The 24,084-nt window shown below is 46.9% G+C and overlaps 7 protein-coding genes across 7 annotated transcripts; 4 read left to right on the forward strand and 3 right to left on the reverse strand.

Annotated features, from left to right (window-relative positions):
* Positions 1-80: 80 nt before the first annotated feature.
* BJ212DRAFT_1446955 (uncharacterized protein) lies at positions 81-1,085 on the reverse strand (the record flags this gene model as incomplete). Its single annotated transcript, XM_041338331.1, has 4 exons — positions 81-250; positions 350-465; positions 746-921; positions 1,071-1,085. The coding sequence occupies 4 exons, from the start codon at positions 1,083-1,085 to the stop codon at positions 81-83; spliced, it is 477 nt and encodes a 158-aa protein (XP_041193114.1).
* Positions 1,086-9,771: 8,686 nt separating this feature from the next.
* On the reverse strand, positions 9,772-10,224 carry BJ212DRAFT_1271747 (uncharacterized protein; the record flags this gene model as incomplete). The annotated part of the gene is made up of 1 exon (XM_041330974.1): positions 9,772-10,224. A coding segment is annotated over one exon (453 nt), but the record flags the coding sequence as incomplete, so codon positions are not given.
* Positions 10,225-11,019: 795 nt separating this feature from the next.
* BJ212DRAFT_1480892 (uncharacterized protein) lies at positions 11,020-11,284 on the forward strand (the record flags this gene model as incomplete). Its single annotated transcript, XM_041340171.1, has 2 exons — positions 11,020-11,131; positions 11,187-11,284. The coding sequence occupies 2 exons, from the start codon at positions 11,020-11,022 to the stop codon at positions 11,282-11,284; spliced, it is 210 nt and encodes a 69-aa protein (XP_041193116.1).
* Positions 11,285-15,452: 4,168 nt separating this feature from the next.
* BJ212DRAFT_191184 (uncharacterized protein) lies at positions 15,453-17,194 on the forward strand. Its single transcript, XM_041342599.1, has 2 exons — positions 15,453-15,715; positions 15,767-17,194. Exon 2 carries the CDS (start codon positions 15,787-15,789, stop codon positions 17,068-17,070), a length of 1,284 nt encoding a protein of 427 aa, XP_041193117.1. The 5' UTR covers positions 15,453-15,715; positions 15,767-15,786; the 3' UTR covers positions 17,071-17,194.
* A 342-nt stretch (positions 17,195-17,536) lies between these two features.
* Positions 17,537-18,500, reverse strand: BJ212DRAFT_191227 (uncharacterized protein). Its single transcript, XM_041342600.1, has one exon. It carries the CDS (start codon positions 18,301-18,303, stop codon positions 17,578-17,580), a length of 726 nt encoding a protein of 241 aa, XP_041193118.1. The 5' UTR covers positions 18,304-18,500; the 3' UTR covers positions 17,537-17,577.
* Positions 18,501-19,433: 933 nt separating this feature from the next.
* On the forward strand, positions 19,434-22,616 carry BJ212DRAFT_1354770 (uncharacterized protein). Its single transcript, XM_041335635.1, has 10 exons — positions 19,434-19,552; positions 19,607-19,678; positions 19,728-19,818; positions 19,875-20,079; positions 20,139-20,482; positions 20,542-20,726; positions 20,781-20,872; positions 20,926-21,085; positions 21,139-21,352; positions 21,393-22,616. Exons 1-10 carry the CDS (start codon positions 19,469-19,471, stop codon positions 22,586-22,588), a joined length of 2,643 nt encoding a protein of 880 aa, XP_041193119.1. The 5' UTR covers positions 19,434-19,468; the 3' UTR covers positions 22,589-22,616.
* A 990-nt stretch (positions 22,617-23,606) lies between these two features.
* Positions 23,607-23,876, forward strand: BJ212DRAFT_1271589 (uncharacterized protein; the record flags this gene model as incomplete). The annotated part of the gene is made up of 1 exon (XM_041330966.1): positions 23,607-23,876. A coding segment is annotated over one exon (270 nt), but the record flags the coding sequence as incomplete, so codon positions are not given.
* Positions 23,877-24,084: the final 208 nt, after the last annotated feature.

A 24,084-nucleotide genomic window follows, 5' to 3' on the forward strand; every position in this document is an offset into this window, starting at 1 on the left:
ATCCAGTTCTAAGTTGTCATCTGCAGGAATATTCTGACCTATTGGGGATATGAGAAGGGCTAAATCATCAGAGCGAAAGATCACATACATCTCCAGAGTTCTCCCAAAGCATTGGACAGACAAGAGCCACGAAGCATACCATGTGCCTCAAAATCTACACGAGTGGCTGCAAGTTTGTCAAGGCATTGATTTGTTAGTAGCATTTGTCTGAGTGCATTAAACCTGCTAGATTGGCACCAAGGTTCTTTAACTGCCTTGATGTGCTTGGACTTGGTAATTGAAGAGCAAAGGCCATTGGGTGTGCCAAAAAGTCAAATCAGTAATGTGTAGTGGCATAGGGAGTGTTGACATGAAAGGGAGAATGTTGAGACCACACCAGTTGTCTTGAAGATCTCCTGATGTTGGTGAAAGCAGTCGAGGGCATCTTGTAGTTTTACAAGGTCATCTTCAGTGAGAGCCTCGCACCTCACAGTGTAGCAAAATTCTAGAAATGCACTGAATGTGCACACCACATCTTGAGGAACGTGACCTTCAATTGCAGCTAGATAGACCTAAATACGAGTCAGCTCACATGTCATTTGGAACAGAATACACAGCATACCTTCATCAATGCCTTTGAGTCGTCACCCGTCCACTGCTGGAAACCTCACCCATCACAAAAGCATCACAACCCAGCAAATGGGGCAACTGCTGCTATCCTGTATGTTATTAGTAGTTATCAGCAAAACATCATAAATTTGTGTACCTGCAGTCAATGCCATCCATTATCTCAGCTGCATGATGGGTACCATGTGTGACCAGTAAATACTCTCCCACCCAATCAACCAGATGATCCTTGAAAGTTCCCTTGATTATTTGATGTAAGATATCCAGAGATAGGAGCTCATGGATGTCCACTTGAGGAAAATCATTTGTAAATGGCTAGAGAAGTGAAAAGGTGAGATTGGACCTAGCAAGTTTCAGCGAGCAACTTACAATGAGATTGGCAATGATGCCATACTGATCCCAAGCCTGTTTGTATGTGAGTTGTTCAACGAGCAACTCAGTATGTGCTTTGCATCAATGGATACACAGTTGAGAGCCATCAAGGTCCTTCCTATTTCCTAGACACCTATTTTGATAATAAATAAGTCATTCAAAAGCAACACAAAGTTTGATGATGCACTGTGGACACCAGTTCTGCATGATGCCAGAGAGAAGTATCTGTTCTGGATAGTCCACTATGTAAGGGCCCAAGCTGTACACTATTCATTGATAGTGGCCATCTGTTAAGGTCATACTCAAGGGATAACTGGATCTGAAGGGCTTTGGCCTCAGCTCATGCACTGTGCCCCTTACCCGAGTATTGCCCCTTATTTCAGGAAGGCAAGACTAATGCATCCAGAAGGTCGGACGAGTATCATAGCAGATCCGGATGACTTTTGGATGCAGGATAGGTATTGTAGGGCTAATCCAGATGAGTCCAGACTAGAAACTAACAGTAATGGACTGTTGGAGACAGAGGCGGATACAGATAGACTATAGGAATCAATCCTAAGTCTCAGAGGGTGACAAGAGTAGAGATACTCAAGTCCAGAGGACAGGAATGAGTAGAACTAAGATGATATTCGAACTGAGGTACTACAGAGAGTTACAGGAGGTTATATACTATAGGTATCTAATGGAATGATCAATCAGCAGAGTCCAAGGCTATGTATGAAGCATATGGATAGTCTATTTGTAAGTAGAAATGGATCAGGGAGCAGGGCAGATATACAGATAACTGAAATACCAGAGTTAGGGGGTTACTGAAAAGAGACAAGTGCTGGTTGTGGATTTGGATGAGTTGTGGACTGGACCAGATGAGTGGACAGATTGAATGACGAGATGTTGGAGGGAGATAAGATGTGGATAGGATTGGAGATAAGATGTGGATCTGAGATGAGATAAGGGTCGGATCTGAGATCCGGTGTCATGCATGGTATGGAGTTCATACCATGACATATATAAGAAGAAGTATAGAAGGAGATGATTAGGAGAGTGTATGAGGATATATTTCTCACTCATGAGCTTAGTCATCTATTTCCCTTTATTTATTTAGTTGTATTTATAGTTTCAGCCACTTGATTACATCAGTGAACCACTCAGATATGTTTGTAAGCATGTCATGTGACTGGTAATATTCTGATTTGTAAGGATTTTTCCATGACTTATCATGTTTTGTCATGATTTGTCATGCTTTGTAATATTTTGCAGTGCTTTGTAATACTTTACTCATGTACTTTAGTAAGCAGCTGATTCAGCACACCAAAAGACTTGGTTTGTAAGCATATTCTTACCAATCCAGTGATGAGTCATTGCTTAGTAAGGATGGTTTCTAAAATGTATATAAGGACTCCATTCTCACATAATCAACAAGTTTTTCCCTCTTCTTTCTTGTCTCAAACCATGAGATTTGTAAGATTTGAAGTGCAGGAGTTTTCCCTCTTTCTGTCTCAATAGTGTGAGATTATGAAGAAAGTGAAGGCCTCAAGATTGCCTTTGAAAACTATAGTATTTCTAGTCTAGATTGGTTGTATACTATCTTACAGGGATTGCCTATACAACAGTCTATCATATTTGATTCAGCAGAGGTCCATATTACCTACTAGGTTTAAGTTAACCTGACAAAATATATACTTCCCTTTACTATCAAGAAGTGATCTAGCAAAGAAGTAATTTATTACCCTTTGGCCACCCACAAACAACACATTATCAACCTGAGAAGTAGAAAATCCGTTGACTGTGAACTTGAGGAGCTGGCACCTTAGTCTTATTGAAGTACAATTGTGATAGTCATTGTATTTCACCTCTACTTATATAAGACCCTCAAGTAGTAAGACACTGGATATGCAGATATGACAGTATCCCCCCTTTAGGGCTGATCCCTAGAGGCACAAGATCTGACAATCCGGACCAGACGATATGAGGGCGAGAATCAATGGAGAAGCTGATGGATGGAGTTTGTGAGTTCAGGTTTCCACAGATATACGGATGCCAAAGCATCCTAGGTCTTCCTTCCTTTCCTCACTTCACCCACTTATACTAGCTTTGAATATCATGTCTGGCAACAAATCCAGTGGTCAGAAATCCGCTAGGGAGACTCTTGTGGAACTTCAGCACCAGATGGCTCTTGCAGAGACTGCAGCTCAGAGAGAGGAAGAGGAGTGGAAATGTCAGGAAGCAGAGTGGATGCATCAGGAAGCAGAATGGGAACATGAGGAAGAGAGGAAGTGGATAGAGCAGTCTGACCTCCAGGTAGCACAGGAAGAGAAGAGGCAGAGGGCTGAGGTGGCCAGGAGGGTGAGTGATGATACCTCTATCAGATCCAGAACTAAGGGATATGTTAGTCTCAGTCTGCTTCTATGTCCTGGAGCTCAGGATGCTCCCTGCACTCATTGTGTCAATAAGAGCAAGACGTGCTCCTGGGAGGATGCTAAGTCTAATGCACTGGTGAGGTATTCCTTGTCTCAGACGTCTGGAACTGGGTGTACTGATATCTGGATAGATCAAGTCTTGTGATGTCTGCAGGATTGATAGGGCCTCCTGTCCTGGAAGTGCGGACAAGCCCAGACGTCAGAGGAGCCCTACCCCTGAGGAACTGGAAGTGGAGGATGCCTCCAATCTGTGGACCAGAATAGAGATGGATGAGGGGAGTGTGGAGTATGATGACCAGGCCTGGGTTGCTGCTGCCAACAGCATAGTAGCAGAACTGGCCTGGACCAATGGACTTCTCCAGGAGAGTATTGGAGCTGTGGAAGGGAGTAAGTTGGTGATGGAGCAGATGAATACTAACATGGAGGACTTCATCCAGCAGCAGAGGGACTTCCAGTCCATCCTCCTGGAGGGGATCCAGAATGGATTCTGGATTGCAGATGTCTCTACTCCGGATGATGCTGACAAGGATGTTGAGGAGGCTGGAGGATCTGGAGGGGACATGGAGACTGATGGATGAGGAGCTCCGGATTTCCATTTCTGCCCCTAATGTACTTGTATCTGATTTTGTACTCATTGTAACACAATTGAACTGGGTTTGTCTGGATACAAAGAGTGAGATACTGAAACTAGGTCCGATGCATTTCCAAGTTCCATGGCTAGTAACCAGGATGTCTCTTCGTCCGTCCCTTCATATCTGGACCACTGGATGAGGTAGAGAAGCTGACATTGTCGTCTCCAGCAGTCCAACTTAGAGTCTAGGATTTCGGATATCTCATATTCTGGTTCTCTGTCAACTTCTATTGGAGGTGGGAGTGGTTGGATACGATTAGGGATGGTGTTCAGAACTGCAGGTTCTAGTTGGGAGACATGGAAGACTGGATGTACTGAATGCATGGAATCTGGGAGTTAGATGGTGAAGGAATGTGATCTGGGACAGGATATAATGTCAAAAGGACCTAAGTTCTTTTCCGAGAGCTTCTTGGAAGGGCGAGTGGAATGGAAGTACTTTGCTTTGACAAAGACTTGATCTCCAACCTTGAAGTCTGGGGCTGGTATCCACCTTGCGTCTGCAGGTCCTTGATAACATTCTTGTGCATGGGTCATTTCTTCTCAGAGGAATTGGTGAAGCTCATTGAGGTCTATGGCATACTCCTGTGCACGGATGGAGGAAAGGTCATGTTCCAGGTGGATGGATATGTTTGGATGGTATCCCTTGTTGGCGAAGAAGGGCAAGACTCCAGTGGTAGCACTTGGAGCATTGTTGTATGCAAATTCAGCCAAGGGGAGTAGTTCCAACCAGTTATCCTGCTGATAGTTATAGTAGATCTGGAGGTATTGTTCTAGGGTTTGATTGGCACGCTCAGTTTGTCCATCCCCTTCTGGATGATATCCAGACATGAAGTGGAGGATCATATCTAATGCTTTTCCTAAGGACTGGAAGAAGTGGGATACGAACTCTGTTCCCCAGTCCGAGGTTACATGGGATGGAACACTGCTTGGAGAACACATGGAGTAGGAACAAGCAAGCAAGGTCCAGAGAGGTGATAGTATCATGAATTGGAACGAATATTGCTTGCTTGAATAGACAATCTATGATGACGAGGATGGCTGTGAAGCCGGAGGAGTCCAGAAGTTGCTCAATGAAATCCATGGAGATGGAGTTCCAAGGCTTGTCCAGAACAGGGAGTTGTTTGAGCAATCCATATGGCTTATGTCTCAGAACCTTGGCTCAGGCACAGGTGGTACATGATTTAACATAGTCTTTGACATAGGTGCATATTCCAGGCCAGGTATATTTGCGTCGGATGAGTTCTAATGTCTGGTTCTGGCCAAAGTGTCCAGACAGGGGATGGTCATGTGTGTTCTGGAGGACACGAAGTTGAAGGTCATTGGAATCAGGGACATATATATGATTGTTGCAATGGAGGAAACCACTATTGTCCATGGTCCATCTGGGATCCGGAGGACCGGACATTTGAGCAGACGTGATAGGGTCGTTAGGGAGAGCAGATAGGATATCGTTTCATAGTTGGTCAACATCCATGAGTACAGCTGCTTGGAGCACCAGATATGCTAAGGTTGAAGCTTGTAGGGACAAAGCTAACTGTTCAGATGTGAACACCAGACAAAAGTTATGAGGGTTAACTTGAGTGTAGTCCTTATCCCCCTCTTTGGGGTAGACATCCCAGTGTCTAGTGAGGGAATCTGGTTTTGCTCCAAGTTTTCCAGGACAGAAACGGATGATGAGATTGAATTGGTGGAGGAACTCCGACCAATGTGCCTGATGGCGAGAGAGGAGTTTGGTGGTTGCAAAGTACTCAAGGTTCTTGTGGTCCATGACAACATCAATAGGCTCAGACAAGCCTTCTAGGTAGTGTCACCAGGTCCAGAAAGCTTCATATATGGCTAGAAGTTCCTTGTCATGGGTATCATAGTTGAGTTCCGGAGCGGATAGGGTTCTAGAATAGAATGCTACCGGACGAAGCTCTGAGTCTGGACATACAATGGACAGTATTCCAGTGACAGCATAATCAGAGGCATCAGTCTCAACAACAATAGGAATGTTCAGGATCCAGTGTGTAAGCACCGGAGTGGATGTGAAGGCTTTCTTGAGTGCAGCAAATGATTTCCAGCAATCCTCTGAAAAGTCCCAGTTAACATTCTTGCATGTAAGCTGGGTGAGTGGAGTGATGATGTCTGAGTAGTTGAAGATGAAACGACAATAGAAATTTGTGAATCTGAGGAAGGATTTAACATCCTTGACCTTCTGTGGCTCCAGCCAGTCAACAATAGCTTTGACTTTATCAGATGACATAGTAAGGCCTTCTGCAGACAGGAGGTAACCAAGGTACTCTACAGAATCAGAGTGGAACTCACATTTCTCTGGTTTGGCATAGAGTTGATGCTTTCGGAGTCGTTGAAGTACTTCTTGGACGTGTTGCTTATGGGATGCAAGGTCATGGGAATAGATGAGGATGTCATCCAGATACACCACAACACATATGTCAAGCATATTGGCGAAGATGCTATTGACAAAACACTGGAAAGCCGCTGGAGCATTGGTGAGACCCTCAGGCATAACTAACCACTCATAGGAGCCATAGTGCATCCAGAAAGCTGTCTTCCACTCGTCTCTAGAAGAGATCCAGATGAGATGGTAAGCAGACCAGAGGTCGATCTTAGTGTAAACTTTGGCATAGCTCAGAGAGTCTAAGAGGTTAGCAATGAGGGGCAACAGATAGCGGTCTTTCTTGGTGATCTTGTTCAGGCCCTGGAAATCCACACAAAGATGCAGGGAGCCATCCTTCTTCTTGACAAACAGGACGGGGGCTCTGTGTGGAGAGGAGGAGGAGGAGAGGAGTCTGGACGAGATATTTTCATCCAGGAACTTCTGGAGAGCTTCGAGCTCAACCAGGGAAAGGGAATATATGGTGCCTAGGGGTGGAGCAGTACCTTCCTCTAAGTTGATCTTTAGGTCATAAGGCCTATGAGGAGGAAGTTGGCTGGCTTTTCCCTTGTAAAAGACATCCGCATATTCATGATACTCCAGAGGGATCACAGATAGATCTGGAGCATCAGATGAAGTGGATATGGAATGGATCTTGGCACTGGAAGGACATAGGAAGATGCTGAACTGCTTGGAGCCTTCTAACTTGCAGGCCTGGCAAAAGGCAACTGCATTGATTAGAGAAATGTTAGGCTCAGAGGTATCAGCAGAGGTGTCTGGAGTAGTTGGAGGGGTAGTTTCCACTGGAGGTGGCAGAGGTGATATTGGAGGGGTCAATGGCATTCCATGAGATGAAGTCCAGAACTCAATGCTGTGTGAAACCCAGTCAATCAACAGATTGTGTTGGGTAAGCCAGCTATATCCAAGGACAATAAGACAGGATGAATCCAAAGGAGTTACATAGAACATACGGAGGTGACTACACTGGACGAGAAACAGATGGGCAGATCTATAGCTTCGGAAATGGTTGCATTACAAGTACCATCAAACAAACGGAGCAGAATCGGAGGAATTGCACAGGTAGGTAGATTATATTTATGGATGAAGTCAGATTCTATGAAGCAATGGGAGGAACCACAATCTACAAGAGCTGGAAAGTCGGAAATATCAGAATACATAGGAATGGAAACATATGGACAGAGAGAGTTCGGATCGGACAAAGATACAGCATTGAGTCATAGCTCCATTGCACAGGTTGAGTCAATGCGACCCTCATCCCATGCGGAGTCAGGAGGGTCACGGATTATTTTTTCACCTCATCTGAGGCATCTGGTTTGGTTTCCGGATTGACTGTAGCTGCGTGACCTTTGGTAGCACGTGAAGTCGACTTTGTGCAGTCCTGAGCAGTATGCCCAGGTCCACCACAGAACAGACAGAGCTTCCTGTCCAGCCTTCTCTGACACTCTTCAGATGTAAGCTTTCCGTCCTTACCCAACTTGTTGCTGAGGTCCGGAGCTTTAGAAGCGGAGGTAGTGAATGAAGTCATCTTTCTGGATTTGTTGTTTCCAGAGGAAGTGCTTCCAGATCTGGACACATTGGTGTTGGTCCATTCAGAAGACTTGGCAGGAGGATTGGGTGTGGAGGATTTGGTTTCACAGGAGATCTCTCCCTTGCGTTCCCAATAGTGGGCATCAATGGTCTGCACAAGGGTTTTGTATTCCGAGAGTGTGCCAGGTTTTCCCATGCAACTGATTTCATCCTTGATATAAGCAGGAAGTCCATTATAGAATTGTCGATGTAGGGCTCCATCACCCCATCCATGGACCTGAGAGGCAAGTTGTTGGAATTCTACAATGTACTTGTTGATGTGCTGTCCATTGTGCATATTGAGTTGCTCGAGCTGCATTTCCACATCTCCGGAGGGGTCGTGAGGTCCAAAATTGGTCTGGAGTTCAAGCATGAACTTGGAATAGTCATCTATCCAGTCCGGACAATCAGTAGGTTCATTGGAAAGGAGGTCAGGTTTGAACCATTCAAGGGCCATTCCTTTGAGATAGGATTGGGCGAAATTGACTTTAGACCTTCCAGTACAGAAAGCATTGGGTTTGCTCTGGAAGTTGAGCTCGCACTGGACAAAGAATGCACGAAGTTTCCAGGGCTCAGTGCCATCAAAGACATCTGGCTCCCGGACCTTGACTTTAGGATCTTCAGGGAGGGTGGTGCGACAATTGTTTCAGGTGAGATTGTTGATAGCTCTGGATAGGAGTACCATAATGTGATCCTGTGGACCCAGGCCATCATCTCTATCATCATTGTCTTCATCATCTGGATCATCATCTGGATTTCCACTGTTACCATCCAGCAGGTTTCCACCAGGGGTATCATGATCAATGTCATCGTCATCCAGATCTCTCTGGCCCAGAGGGGCTAGGGCTGGAGTCCATGTAGGGGTCTTCAGATGTTGATGACTCAGAAGCTCTGAGATGCTTCTGGCAGTAGTGCGCTGGCTAACACAATGCTGCAAGAAGCTATTGAAGGTTTTGACAATAGGAGTGGAATCACAGCGGGTGGATACTAACCTGGCCACTCGGAGAGTGTTTGCAGTTTTGGTTGGAGCCATAGGAAGTGTAAGTATACTCAGTAAGGTGTGAGTTTGAATATACTGTTAAGGTCATACTCAAGGGATAACTGGATCTGAAGGGCTTTAGCCTCAGCTCGTGCACTGTGCCCCTTACCCGAGTATTGCCCCTTATTTCAGGAAGGCAAGACTAATGCATCTAGAAGGTCGGACAAGTATCATAGCAGATCCGGATGACTTTTGGATGCAGGATAGGTATTGTAGGGCTAATCCAGATGAGTCCAGACTAGAAACTAATGGTAATGGACTGTTGGAGACAGAGGCGGATATGGATAGACTATAGGAATCAATCCTAAGTCTCGGAGGGTGACAAGAGTAGAGATACTCAAGTCCAGAGGACAGGAATGAGTAGAACTAAGATGATATTCAAACTGAGGTACTACAGAGAGTTACAGGAGGTTATATACTATAGGTATCTAACAGAATGATCAATCAGCAGAGTCCAAGGCTATGTACGAAGCATATGGATAGTCTATTGGTAAGTAGAAACAGATCACAAATCATGAAACAGAAATGAAACATAGGTAATGGATCAGGGAGCAGGATGGATATACAGATAACCAAAATACCAGAGTTAGGGGGTTACCGAAAAGAGACGAGCACTGGTTGTGGATTTGGATGAGTTGTGGACCAGACTGGACAAGTGGACAGATTGAATGACAAGATGTTGGAGGGAGATAAGATGTGGATAGGATTGGAGATAAGATGTGGATCTGAGATGAGATAAGGGTCAGATCTGAGATCCAGATATGCAGATCTGACAGTCCTCGGTAGTATAATCGTGGTAGGGTGAATACTTGATTCCTCCATTGAAATTGCAGTTTGCCAAAAGGCTGCACATCATTTGCAATGGATCTCTATACCATATGTCATATTGTCCATCCATCCATGGCGGTATGTCTTGCTCAGGTTTGGCTCCATTGTAGCACAGTGTAAAGCTCTTCCAAGGGGTATTGCTGAGTGGTGTTGCATCTATTGTAGTGTACATGTCCCTATGGTTTGCAAATGGGGGGGCATCATTGTGCTTAATGAGAGTCACGGCCCACAAGTCAAGAAGTGTATCAATCTGCTTTGCAGACATTTGATTGCGAGTGAATAAGAATTCTGCCATCTCAAATTCAACATGATTGTCATAAGGCATCCAATTGGTTGGGAGGGCATCCATATGAGGTGGCGGGGGTGCATCCTGGTCAATAAATGCCCCATTAGCATCACATTTGAGTCCTAAGACAAAAAATGAGTAACAGTAAGATGGACTCCTTAAAAAACACCCACCTGTGAGGTGCAGATGGAAAGTATGGAATAAGCGCCCTATATCCACCCAGGTACCTTCCTCAGGTACAAAACCCTGGTTGCCTGCCAGGTCTTGATAAACATTCTCATCAATAACACCTGCTGGAGTGGGAGAACCACTCCATGGAGGTATGAATCTGGGACCTGTGAGTGGAGCTGTGCGATTGAGGTTTTGTACTTGAGGGATGCCATGCCTCGCATGTATGTGAGGCCAGACTTGTTTTTGAAGACCTGATTGCAGTTTGGAAACTGACAAATGAGCCTGGTGACAGCTGGGGCCATGTTGGACAGTAGGCAGTTGCAGCGAGATGGATACCAGGGAGCAGAATACGTAGAATGTAGACTAGACTAATACTAAGTGTGGGAATCAGAAATTACAACATGCTCAATTGAAAAAAATATAACTTCACCCATTCATTGCCACCTTTTGCTAGTGTCCATATTCATTCAACACCTCACTACCAGCATTCCTCCAACAGCTTGTCCTAGATCTCAACATGCCTTGATCTGCAACACACCCAGGAAATGCTAACAAACATCCTGGACAGATAGTTCTTGAAGCAAGTCGTGTAGCATGCCCAAAGGATGTAATTGCAGCTGAAAAAAAAAGGTGTCAGCAGAGAAATTAGCCAAGGCAACCACCTTAGAAAATGCTCAAAAGAAGGTCGCTGCAACGGAAGATGCTATGGCTGTCGAGCAGATGGCTCAATGCAATGGCCCAGGACCCCTCGTCAGACCAAAGCCTAAGCTGCGCCCAGTGACCAAGGCAGCACCAACTGCAAACCCCAACAAGATGTGTAAGCCTTATGCAATACAATGCTGTTGCAAGACTTACCAGACCTTTGACAACAGCTGTTGGGGCAAAAATGGTATCCCAAAGCACTGACGCCCCAAAGAAGAAATATCCAGGCTTGAAACTTACCTTCAAGGATGGTGTCAATGCCAGTTGAAAGGTGTCAAACAATGGTACATCATCTACAACTTGTGTTGTACTAAGCATGGGTAGGGGCAGTGACAGTGGGAAAAATCAAAGGTCACTGTAAGTTCATCTTAACTGCAATGTTACTCTTATCAGAGCTGACTCTTTAATACTTCAATATATTTCACTCACTGCAATGTAGGGGATCTGAACAAGCCATATCGACAGAGGAGGTGGAAGTAGGGAAATGGGCTAGAAGTGTGGCATCGAAGTCCCAATGGAAGCCATCTGCACCACCAAGTGCACATGCCAGTGGTAAGTTCAGTTTCATGTCTGCACACTTTGCTAACAGTTTTTAGTGATTGCAAGCAAGGATGTGGACATATCTAAAGATGAAAACCTACCTGAAGATCATGATGAGAGTGTAACTGCGAGTTGGGGTGGCCAGGTGAGTGACTTCATGATTGTGAATGGGGAATGCTAAAATCAATGCAGGGTGTTGTGCATATTATTGAGACTGTTGATGATGCCACAAGGGGATGGAAGCATACCTTGTCCACAACCTTGTTGGATGACCTTGAACCCGAAGAGCAGCATGAGATGGAAGAAGACCCAGATGCCAACACATATATTCCAGATGAGGATGATGATGTTGACATGACAGATCAGCAGGGTGATATTATTGAGGTAAGTACTAGTGGGTCCTGTGAGATAGATGAATTGCTCACCATGATCATGGATTTTATAGGTCTGTGAAATGTCAAACAGTCGACTCACAAGCTTGGTATGGAGAATTTGCTCTGATCACCTGACAATGCTGACAAATTCCTATGCAGATGTCAGTTAGTGTCATGGATACCACAATGGACAGTCCAAAATCCAAGTACATCAAAACCAAAAATGGATGTGTGCCACATACTATACTCAATCTGAAGAAAGAAAAGCTGAAGAATTCTCACTTACCTAGCGCTGTTCAGAATCTAAGCTTTCACTCCATATTTATTCCAATGGTCATGCACTGGGTTGGCAATAACAACTATCCATGGATCATCCCTGAGGAGAAACTCTCAGACGTTCTCGAGGATATCTTCATAGCAGTCTGTAAGCAGCCTGGAGACTTTAGGAATGATGATGGCTGCAATCTCGCCTTCAACATCATGAGTGAATTCCCATTCCAGTACTTCTAGCTGACAACTATGCTGGCAGGTATGCCAAAGGATCTCTGAGTAGAGAGGTAACTTTGGCTCCACTGCTACTATCATTCGGGTAATCTGCAACATTTTCAGCAAATCTTTTGTAGCTCGTCAATCACTTCATATTATCTTCCACGAATTTAGAGTGTTGTAGATTCGTACCGCCTCTATATAGATCTTATTTTTGCTCATTTTTAGGATTTTGTGGTGTGGTGTCAGATGAAAGCCAAGAAAATTCAGGGTCTGACTGCTAATCTGCAAAATATAGTCACATCGAGTCACACCTTGGCATAGCACTGGCACGGTCAACTTTGACTCTCCGCACTGCGCTCTCGATCTGTTGGCGTTGAGTTGTCAAACTGGAAGCTTGAAACTTAATGCTCTGATAAATAATGAATACAGCAATATATTATCATCAAGTATCGTGATTCATGTAATTATTGTGAGTGTACTGGTGATATGGTCCTGAATAAGGTTCTTGGTCTTCTCCTCTCTGATAGCCTGAATAGCAGCAATGAAGTTGGCTTCGCGAATCACATCTTCTTCAGCTTTCTTCTGACTGGTAGTATGCCTGCAGTTTGGTGCCATTGTAACAAGGATGTGAGAATGATGCAAGAGGAGACAACAATGCAAGACTTCGTGCACTTGCCGAGTGTGCTGTAGAGGAGATTGAATTTGTTACACACTCTCCTATCTACTGTCACATTTTCATACATGTCGTCAATTCTTCCTCTATAGCATCTTAAAATGACAGGATGAGCTTCATCGAAATTGTGTTCTGTAATCCTGACGAGGTGATTGTTGTGCTCCAGGTATAACTTCAGGAATATACCTGCAGGATCTATGGGATCTGGATAATTTATGTTCCTGCATGGTTACAAATTACCACTATTTCATCCCTCGCAGCTGCAACACGCAAGAAATTTTCATTCTACTTGGACAGTACATCATATATAAGTAGTCTACATATGCATGAATTTTTTTGAAGTGAGTTGAGCAGTGCATTGAGGTGTTTTGAACATTTTGCATATTACATGCATGTTGCAGATTACCCGGAATGATAGTATCACCATTCTCATGGTGTTTTTCGCCTCCATGGACAAATACAAGACCAAGGAGGCACACAAAGAATGTGCTGAATATCAACTTGAAGATTCACACTTTGTATATGAAGATCCAGATAATGAAGACTCACCTGGAGCTTTCTTATCGGAATTCATCTTGTGCATCTTTGCTGTTCAACTCAATGCCACCCAAGGGTGCCAGATAATTGACTCACTTGACTTTGGCTTACCAGGATATCCAATAGCCCTTGCACTGACCACTGCAGCCGTGAGTTTTGCACCGCCTTTACAAAACTTGCTAACTTTCATTACGAGCTGCTTCACAACTTGCTGTTGGTAAACTCACAACAGAGGATGTGTTGGAGGCATTGGCTAAGGGCCAGGAGGTATGTTCGAGCCTGTTCCCGCCAGTAGACATCTCGTGAAATTTTGCAGAAGTTGTACCTCGCGAGGTTGAAGCGCATCGGCTTTGACCATGCTTTGGATCAGCGCATTCAAGATGAAGCTTCTCGCATGACACAGGACAAAGCTGGAGTGCATTGCCCTTCAAGTCTGGACATACCGATTGAAACAGGCCCACCATCAGATGTCAGAGAACGAATTGCTAAGAGGATGCGAGGCTGACATTGGCAGTATACACAATCTACTGATTCATTCTCGTGCTTATTCATTGTGTTTCAAGTACGTGCTAACTAACTCGGTAGATATGGTGGCGGCGATGAGTACTGAGTTTCAAAATGGTAATACTAATAGCGACTGGTACTTGGAGTCAACGTTAATTTGCAAGCATCCACTGAGTGACCAAGTCCTGCCCTAACCTCGTACTTTGTAATGAACTTGAAGCTTGAAGTTGTACCAGATGGGCCTTATTTCCACTGCCGAACTCCCTCCCTACCAAAGTAGGGCGGCTGGGTGCAAGACTACACATGCATGGGTCGGGCATGCCGCAAAGAAAAGAAACTTCAACTTATTGCGTAGTTCTGTGGCACGTACATTGACTCATCCTAACTTGAAGCTGACGGTAGCATGCTGCATGCAACTGTTCCAGACGCGTGTTCGACATGACATGTCATGGTAAACACGACTACCGGTTCCCATTGCAAGTCGTTATGCTAAACCTGTTGATCTCAATTCAGACCAGTTTAGCATACGTGCTTCCTGTGTGGGGGGTGACGTCGTATGTTTCACATACATCCTTTTCCTGCAGGGTATAAAGTCTTGATGTTTTCGAAATATTTATGTTTTCCATCTCATTCTCCTACCGCACAGATCCTGGTGATTTGTTGCACGACCGTGACAGTATTGCGACAGGCATCGTATTCCTCAGATTTATCTACCCTCCTTGTGTCTCTTAACGCTGCGCTAGACCGCATCCTCTCCTTGTACGCAATTTCATCATGCGCTTCACATCTCAGTTTGTCGCATTCACAAGCATCTGTACGATCATCGCTATCGTGCTTCCACCCCCTGCCGACGCTGCATATATTGCATGCCATCCCAGTGGCAACCGGATTGCCGCTGCATATGAGGCTGATAAGCCCCGCACTATCATTTCACTTCCGAGGCTGACTGCCGGACATGTTCCCAACAAACCCTCCGAGGGCAAAGGAAAGTCGATCACCGATACTCCTAGCTCGGTAAGTTAGCTTGTCTTTTGCTGGCGTCTTCTGATACCTACCAATATTGCAGAGGTTCTTCAGGTTTTCCGATTCCGACCCATCGAGCCCGCTGGCCGGAATTCTGGGTCTCAGTTTTGCTCATGTTCACGGCGATGATGTTCATCCACCTTTCTCGCCGCGCGATACATTCTCACGTCGTCCTACTCCTCTCTCTCGCCGCTCGTCTGCTCTCGTCCATGGTGCAGGTGGAAATAACTATCTAGTCTCCAGGGGAGCAGCCTCCACGCGCTCGTCAAAACGAAGACTGGGTCGTCGCGATACGTCCGGTCTTGTTTCTGGGATTATTGACATTGTGGTATGGAACTTTTTCTCCCCACTTCTATGCTCTTATAATCGCACTTCTAGAGCGGAGGGCAAGGCCAGCACCTCGCATCTCTTGCCCTCGATCCTTCGACATATAACTCCACCAATAATACGTCTACCAACTCGACCAGTAGTAGCGGTTCCTTCCCTCTCAATGCGTCGAGCACAAACGGGACGCAGTTCTACTTGGTCGACGCTAACGACAGCTCATTCAGCGACCCTGGTATTTATCTTGTTGCACTTGTTTTATCGCTGAACTCAAATATCTTCATAGCAAACACGACGAAACACGTCATGGTTCAAACTGATATCTTGGATTCCCTCTACTGCGCGACTTTTGACCCGAACCCGTCTGGGCCTGAGCCAATGGTGATGGAGAAGTGCCGTCCGTCGGAATCCGAAAATGACGTCAAAAACTTGGATTACTCATATGCCAACGGTATGGCGCCTATCGTCGACTACACCATATTGGCTGCGGATCCACACAAAAGCCAGATCTTCGAGTACAATCCCTCTACTGGTGTCATCAAGCCAGTGTGGACGAACAGTGACAGCAGCACTTCCTCGCATGCGATGTTTGTTGAGCGGGACACTACGACTTCTTCCACCACAGGCTCCAACACGATGACATCCGCCGGATCTAGTACCGCCAGCTCCACGTATGCGCCTCGGCCCACCACTTCATCGTCCGTGCCGGAAGCACAGAACGTGACTCTTGTGTTCCGGCCTTCCAGTCTTGCGGTCTCTGCACCTCCGCCTTCTACCAATGTCGCTGACTCGAGCGCGGGCGATGTGGTAACGACGACGATTACCACGACGGTCGTCTACACCGCCACTGCAACTCCGTCTTCATCTTCGTCTTCCGCTGCTGGAAGCCCTATGGCCGCTATCGCTGCACTTACAATGACATCTTCATCATGTTCGTCAATGCCAGTAGCATGCAATTCGACATCCACACCCTCTCCTGCTGTCCACGCTGCTGCTGCTGCTGCTGCTGCAGCTTCAAGCGCGGGGTCGCCTTCTTCGCAAGCAACTTCCACGGGCTCCACCAGGTCCACCACCATCCAAGCTACATCGTCATCGACGCCACCTTCTCCTTCTGTCTACGCTGCCATTGTTGCCTCAAGCCCGGGGTCGTCATCTTCTGAGGCAACCTCCACGAACTCGGCGACCGGCACCCAAGTGACATCACTATCGATGCCGCCCCCTCCATCTGTCCACGCTGCTATTGTCGCTTCAATCCCAGGATCGTCATCTTCTCAAGCAACATCCATGGGCTCGACGACTACCACTCAGGTGACATCGACCTCGCAGCCCGTGAGGGGCTCACTAGAAATCGAGTTCGTCCCGATTGCAGATTCACCGTCTTCTGCGTCCATCACTTCATCTTCCCCGCCATCCTCTTCTTCCTCTCCCACTTCACCTTCATCATCATCCGTAACACCCAGCCGGATGAACGCGGCTGCAATCGCTTCGATAATTGCTAACTCCCGTTCTAGTGCTTCGACGATGAGCGACACTAACACAAGCAGTTCTTCTGTTAGTACAACAGTTGCACCGGCAACCACCGCAAAGTAGGTGGGTAGTCATATCTGAAGCTCGCTTAGATAAGTAGTCTTCAGACTGTAGTTATATCAATGCAATGGATAGATTGTTATATGAATTACAAGAGAGCAAATAAGATGTGTTTTTTGGAACTCGCAAGAATACTTGCACCTGTCCTTCGTCGTCGTGTTGAAAGTCACATGTAGTTGAGGTGGGCTGGCACGACGAACACACTAGACGTCAGTGCGTACATAAGGAATAATGGGACTGTTTGCGCGGAGTCTTATTCACCTGTTGGAACTTTTCTAATTGCAACTCGATCGGAATGACCTCGCTTCAGGTCAAGAAATCAGAAAAGCATCTCATAACATAGATCTACCGAAGATACCTAGCAAAGTAGCCGCGAGCCAGATCCACTACCACTTCAAGAGAAGGCATGAGGGCAATGTATTCCGCTTGCTTCTTGTCCAGTTCTGAGGCTGTCATTGAATCACCAAGACTCAGGAACTCCAGTGGACACTTTGACCATACTAAAATGCTTTAAACTCCTCGTGAGGCCACTGCATCCATACAACGCCAGCCACAAACTCGCGTAAATTGGGGAGTGATAGGGGCATTACGCAGGTTGGAGAATGTTAACGGCGATCTGGAATAATTGATGTGCAAGACTTGCAGCTTCGTGTGCGTGCATGGCTCTACCGGTAAGGAAGGGTGTGTAGTATATTTTAAAGCTATGGAAATCTTGGCTGAGGATAGGTTGGGAGCCTGCTGCAGTAATCTGAGGAGCGCATCTTGTTGGTAAGCAGTGACCTCAACATGTGTGAGATGGGACCATCTGGAATTCTTGAAGAGGTCGAAGCCGGCGAAGTAAAATGAGAACGATAGTCTACTAACTTTGGGACTGCGCAAAGTGAATGAATGGTTCAAGATAGGTCGTGCGACAGTACTCCTCTCATGTGGAAAGTCACTGATCCACCCATCCACGATAAGTACCTGAAGTGTTGGGAGGTCGTTTGCCAAAAGGTCACATGTGACGGGGCAGTAAACGATACGGTGACACGAGATTTGACTCGTGTAAGGCTGAGGAAGCGGGTCAAGGGATTTGGGCGAGACGTAAGTGCTAACGACAATGGAAGTCCTCGCGATCGCTTGAGCCACGTCTTGTAGCAGAAGGCTTCTCGCCGCCTGTTCCAGCGGTGGAAGCTCATAAACCCACCAAACAGTCTGCACCATAAACTCGACGTGCACACAACAACTTTCCTTCATCTACGGCATATCTTGGTCAATAGCATGGGAGATCGTAGCTCTGATGGGGGCAATAATCCATCGAATGGTGGAAGTGTGTGCATAAAATTTTCGGATAAGAGTTCAGCTGCTAAGCAAGAGACAGCCAGCCCAAGCTCCTCGTGTAAGTTCACGGAGTAGATGATCTTGTCCCGCTTGTCGATGAGGTGCTGCCCATCAGCGATGACGGCGCCAACGCTCCGAGTCTAATACGTGCGCATGGCAGGGTGGTCGATATCATTGGAGTGCTGTGTTTCAAGGTCTGGCGCCTGGTTACCGTCAATACTGCGGTATCAGACATATCAGAATAGACATACGATTGGTTGTGACTGCACTGGAGGTGATTGATAATTAATTAATGAGACACGGTTACTTACAACTAGACACTTACGATGTTTTTTGTTTGTTTGCAGGCGCTTTCTGACCCAACTTGGTCGGATGGGCGTTGCAGAGGAGCGACGCTATGGATAAAAGGTTGACCATTAATGCTGAAAGTTGACACTGAACCACGAATAGAGGTGCACTCCGAAACATGCAATCCATAATGAACGGCGTTTGAATTTCTGAGTGCCAATGGCAGTAGTGATTGCTTGAGCCATGTATCGTAGCACAAAGCATCCCGCTCCTAGTCTCCTCATAGACGCAGACAGTTTACACCACAAACTTTGCATGTCCACAGTGACAGCCTTCCTCTATCGTCCATATAATACATATCCAGGTCAACAGTATGGGAGACTGTCACGGTAGCTTTGATGGACGCGATAACTTATCGAATTGCGGGAGAGTACTAGTGTAAATTGAAATGTCGGATAAGAGTTCAGTTGGCAATTTGATGAGTGGGAGATAGTCAATCATGATCAAAGAGTCTCGCCGCCTAATAGAATTTGTGTAATGTCAACACTTCAAAACAGATTTATGTATCGGCTATTTCGTACCACACCTATTCTCCTTGTGCTAGTATATCCCGTACACTCAGTATTCCCTAGGACAGTTCGTAGAGCGCTACGTATTACACGCGGTATGGAAATATAGAAACTCTCTCCGGAACAAGCTTCAATATATAGTAACTCCGACTAATCAGAGTTATTAGGGTTAGAATGTTTTAGGGTTACTATTCTGGACTGTAGATGGTCCAACAGTGACTGCGATGAGCACAGCGAGGCTGAAGCGCAAGCTCGGTGACCTAGGCATCGATACATCCAGCAGAAAGGCAAACGAGAATTTCTGCCTTGTGCGTAAACTTTTCCCATCCTCACAGCTTGCCAACTCTCCCTGACCACCTCAGATCGGCACCCCGTTGCCCCCACTCGAAAAGTCGAAAGACACAGGCGAGTTCGTACCGTTATGGAAGCAAGAGGTGGGCTCTTGTGTGCGTGGTCTTGTTCCAAACTCATGATATTCTTCAGGTGAGGGACGAGAAGGGTCGGAGAAGGTTACATGGTGCCTTTACTGGCGGTTTCTCTGCTGGGTACTTTAATACAGTGGGTTCTAAGGAAGGTGCGTCTACTGGGGAGAGATTCCTACGCAGCATCCCATTTAGCACTCTACTCCAGGATGGACACCGTCAACATTCATATCTTCTCGGTCCGACAGGGCCACCAACAAGAACCGCCCTTCCCGCCCAGAAGACTTCATGGACGAGGAAGATCTCACAGGAATGCATGACGATCAAAAGTTGATCGATGAGCATGAGCAGATGGATTTACTTGGCACACAAGACGAGATGAGAAAACGTGCTGAGGGTGCCGACAAGAAAGAGTGCGTACCACGTATATCCCCTCATGTGATGCATCGCTTACCGGACACATCTCACCAAGCGCAATCACCCTCGCACTCGAGAGGTCTCTCCTCCCAGCACCAAAGGACTCTGTAGGCGCTCGAATTCTGAAGAAGATGGGCTGGCGCATTGGCCAGGGTATCGGCCCACGGATAACATGGCGTCAGCGTGAAATGGCATTCGGCCGAGACCCGGATGTGCCTTCCGATGACATAGACGAGGAAGCGAAGAAACACCTGTACGCCCCTCGAGACACGCCACTAATCATCGTCGAGAGGAAAGATAACTTTCACGGCTTGGGCTATGACCCTGGACTAGGGCTGCATGCGAGTCTTGGCGTTGCGCCTGAGACTTCCAAACAATCCAACGGCCCACGTTTAGCTGGCGCGTATTCTTGCTGTTGCTTCTGTATGCGATCTTTTGACTCTGACTTGTGACGACAGGTGGTTTTGGCCTCGGCGCGCTGAATGATGCAGACGACGACGACTTAGATGTTTATGATCAGTCCCAAGTTCACGGTAGGAATCGTCATGCATACGATGCGAATGATCTCCATGATGAGGAGCGGGTTTTTATGAGTTCGCGATCGCAAGGCGCACGGGATTTAGGAAAGGTAGCACAACCTCAAGTAGGTCCTCATCTGAGGGAACTGGGACATTACGGTTCAGCTTATGAATTCTAGAGACCTTCTACTGGGCTAGTAACGTTTCGTGATGGGAGACAGCCTTTAAACGGGTTCGTCATATCCGAGAAACCCGTAGCGGAGGATCTTTGGTTAGTAGCTCTTTTTGCGCGTACGTTCCTCATGGGATATTCACAATCACCAGCTTCCCAATACCAGATGTGCCAAAAGACTGGACGCCAAATCCCAAACGCGTTTGGGAGAGGGAGAAAGCTAATTCAAAAGATAAAGAGAACGCAGCCATACTTCCTCCGTCACAAACTCAGTCGCACGCCCAATGGAAAACAGGCATCTCTGCGAACCAGGTTTGACAAAGTTCATCTTCTACAGATCTCACGTGCTTACATGCTATGAATAGCGGGGAGCAGCACTCGGTGAGACACCCCTCCCTTCTGCACCCAGGTCCATCTTCGAGTACATCTCCAAGAAAGACCAAGAACGCATTAAGAACACCACTGGGAGCCGCTTTGCTCCCCCTTCCACGTCGGATGATCCATCGCCAGGCCTTTCACTCCCCACGCCCCCTAGGATCACACACACCGAGCCCCACGTTGCCCAAGCTGCTCTCCACGGTTTTCAGCCCTTCACGGCCGATCCTTCTAAGCAGGCAAGGTACACTGCCTACCTCCGTGCACACGCAAACCCTGGCTCAGGCGCAATTCCACCCGCACAGGAAGCCTGAGCAGACACCCGAGGAGTTCGCAAAAGAGATAAGCGATTATGCAAAGTCAGCTGCGTTGTTCCGCCCCGTTTCTGGAGCCATGGCTGGGCGGTTTACAAGTGCCGCTGTTCTAGATCTCGGGCCGAAGATCGTCGAGGGCCTGCATACGCCTGCTGCACAGCCAGAAGAGGGGGCGGACAGTATGGACGTGGCGGAGGAGAAGCCGAAGGAGGAAGTAAAGGAAGAAGCTCCGAAGGTGCATGCTGCTCGACTGGGCATGTATGGTGTTATGACACGCGAGGTGTGTACGTGGCAGCCTGCACGGCTACTGTGCAAGCGCTTTGGCGTCAAGGACCCGGATCTGGAGGTCCCTGTCGATACCTCTGGGCCGTCAGCGCAGGCTGCGGCACCTGAGTTCACGAGCACAGCGTCAGCAGACGAATTCGCAGGTGCAAGTGCGGGAGCGACGCAAGTGGACAGTGGGGGGTCCGGGAGTAGCAAGCGCGACGTTGCGAATATTGGCTTGGGGGAAGATGATGGGCAGGGGGATGACGTGCTCACGTATGAGCGTCCCGGGATGGATATTTTTAAAGCAATTTTTGCGAGTGATGATGAGGAGAGCGATGAGGAGAAGGATCGCATGGACAATGACGACGAGGTGGACGAGCCCCCTGCTGTCTCTGTGCCAGCTGGGCCGTCTCAACCAGGCCCGGATGTCAAGCCACCACCACCAGCGAATGGTATCGTGGAAGATGTTGACCTGGCTACGTTCAAGCCTACCTTCATACCCAGGGGATCCAAGCCGAAAGACGGGGAAAAGGAAAAGAAGGAAAAGAGAAACAAGAAACAGAAGAGTTCCAAGGGTGGCACGCTTGTTTCTTTTGATGTAGACGAGGATGGGGGAGAGTCATTGTCGCTCACTGCTGCGCGTCAAACACACCGAGATCGGGATAGCGAGAGGCCGAGGAAAAAGAAACGGAAGGATCGGGATCGGGATGGAGGTGAGGATATGTGGGTTGAAAAGCCCCCGCCGGATATCGTGAAGGCCCTGCCTATCACTGATGTGTCCCCTGATGAAGGCGGTCAGGTTAGTGGACAGGAAAGCGGACCTCCTCGTGCTCGTAAGAGGGCAATTGATTTCATGTAACATTATATTCTGCTAGGATATATATATATGCAGGTTCAAAAGTTGGCGTCGATTTCGGCGTGTAGCTGCGTCTCTTGTAATGTTTCGCACTTCCTTTTTCCTGCAGTGGGAGCCGACAAGGAAGTCAAACTTCACTTGAAGGTCTACTCAGTGTCATGTGCATCCATGCATGCACATGGGCTCTCACCACACATCCTATCTCAGCGACCATCCAGATCCTGCCAGTGCATGCTGTCTCTAACGTTGTTGATCGGTTATGTCGGCGATGTAATGTGCACAAAAGGTTTGGCCCAGTGCATCAAATTTGCTGAAGCCATCGAGTGCAATTGCCCTTCGACAAGTATTCACCCGCTGAGTCGCTTTGCAAGGCCAGTAGGCATGGCGAGCGTTGTGACAGCAGCTAAGTTAGTATGAGATGAGTGCGGGCTAGTACTATGCTTATGTACAACTTGATCCAAATGTGCGGAAGTGGAAGCTGAGATTGCCGGCAGCTTCAAACCACGCCATCCTCCTCGAACGTTTTAACCTGTGCATTGTGCAACAAACAACATGCAGAGCCAGACGGTTAACCTAAATGTCGACTTCTCCTCACTCTCTGATGCAATCGGTATACTGCAGAATATCGTAAGAGCTTAGTTTTATAGGCACTCGCCAGTCTGAGTATAACAATAATTAACATTCATTTCAACTCGCTCGTTCTCAAGTACTTATGTCGAATCTGTATGATGCACCAGTTCCATTCGTTTAAAATAGTCAGATGCCAGACCTCGAAACCCCATACTCCCGAGCCAGATTTTTTCCTGCCAATCACTCTGCTATCGAACTCAAAGACTACGGTATCAGCGCCATTGTCACTGAACGCCAGGAGCAATTGGATGGAGTTTTGTATGAGAACTCAGGCCTGGAAACAGTGATGGACAGTATCAACCATATTCACCGATAACTCGTCGAAAAGAAGGACAAGATCGCCCAGTCTATTAATTTGCACAACAAATTTGCAATGGCTCTCTAGCGCTTGCCAACTGAAATCACATCCCAAATTCTTGTCCATTCTCTCCCGAAATACCGTTACTTGTATCCTTCATCAAAGCTCGCACCCCTGCTCTTGACGAGAATTTGCCGCCGATGGAAGGATGTTGCTGTGGGTTTGCCCAGTTTATGGTGTAGGCTATACTTGGACGTCAACGAAGTCCATGGCAGACTGGCAGCCGATAGCTTCTGCTATGACTCATGGCTCAGAAGATCACAAGGACTTCCACCCATTGGAATTTCAGTGCTACACAGGTAACTCGACTACCAAAATACGAAGCCTTATTCAGCCTTACGTCAATCAAATCTCGTCTCTTTCTATCCGTTTTTCCCTCGACGCCGACAAACTTGAACATATGTTAACAGATCTCCCAGCGCTTCGGGAACCAGCAATAGGTGTCAGTGGTGATTCCGCTATTTCAGCTATTACACAATCTGTTTCGCAACTGTCGTTCACTATGCGCGAC

Source organism: Suillus subaureus (genome assembly GCF_016647635.1).
Source record: "Suillus subaureus strain MN1 chromosome Unknown BJ212scaffold_16, whole genome shotgun sequence".
Classification (NCBI taxonomy): domain Eukaryota; kingdom Fungi; phylum Basidiomycota; class Agaricomycetes; order Boletales; family Suillaceae; genus Suillus; species Suillus subaureus.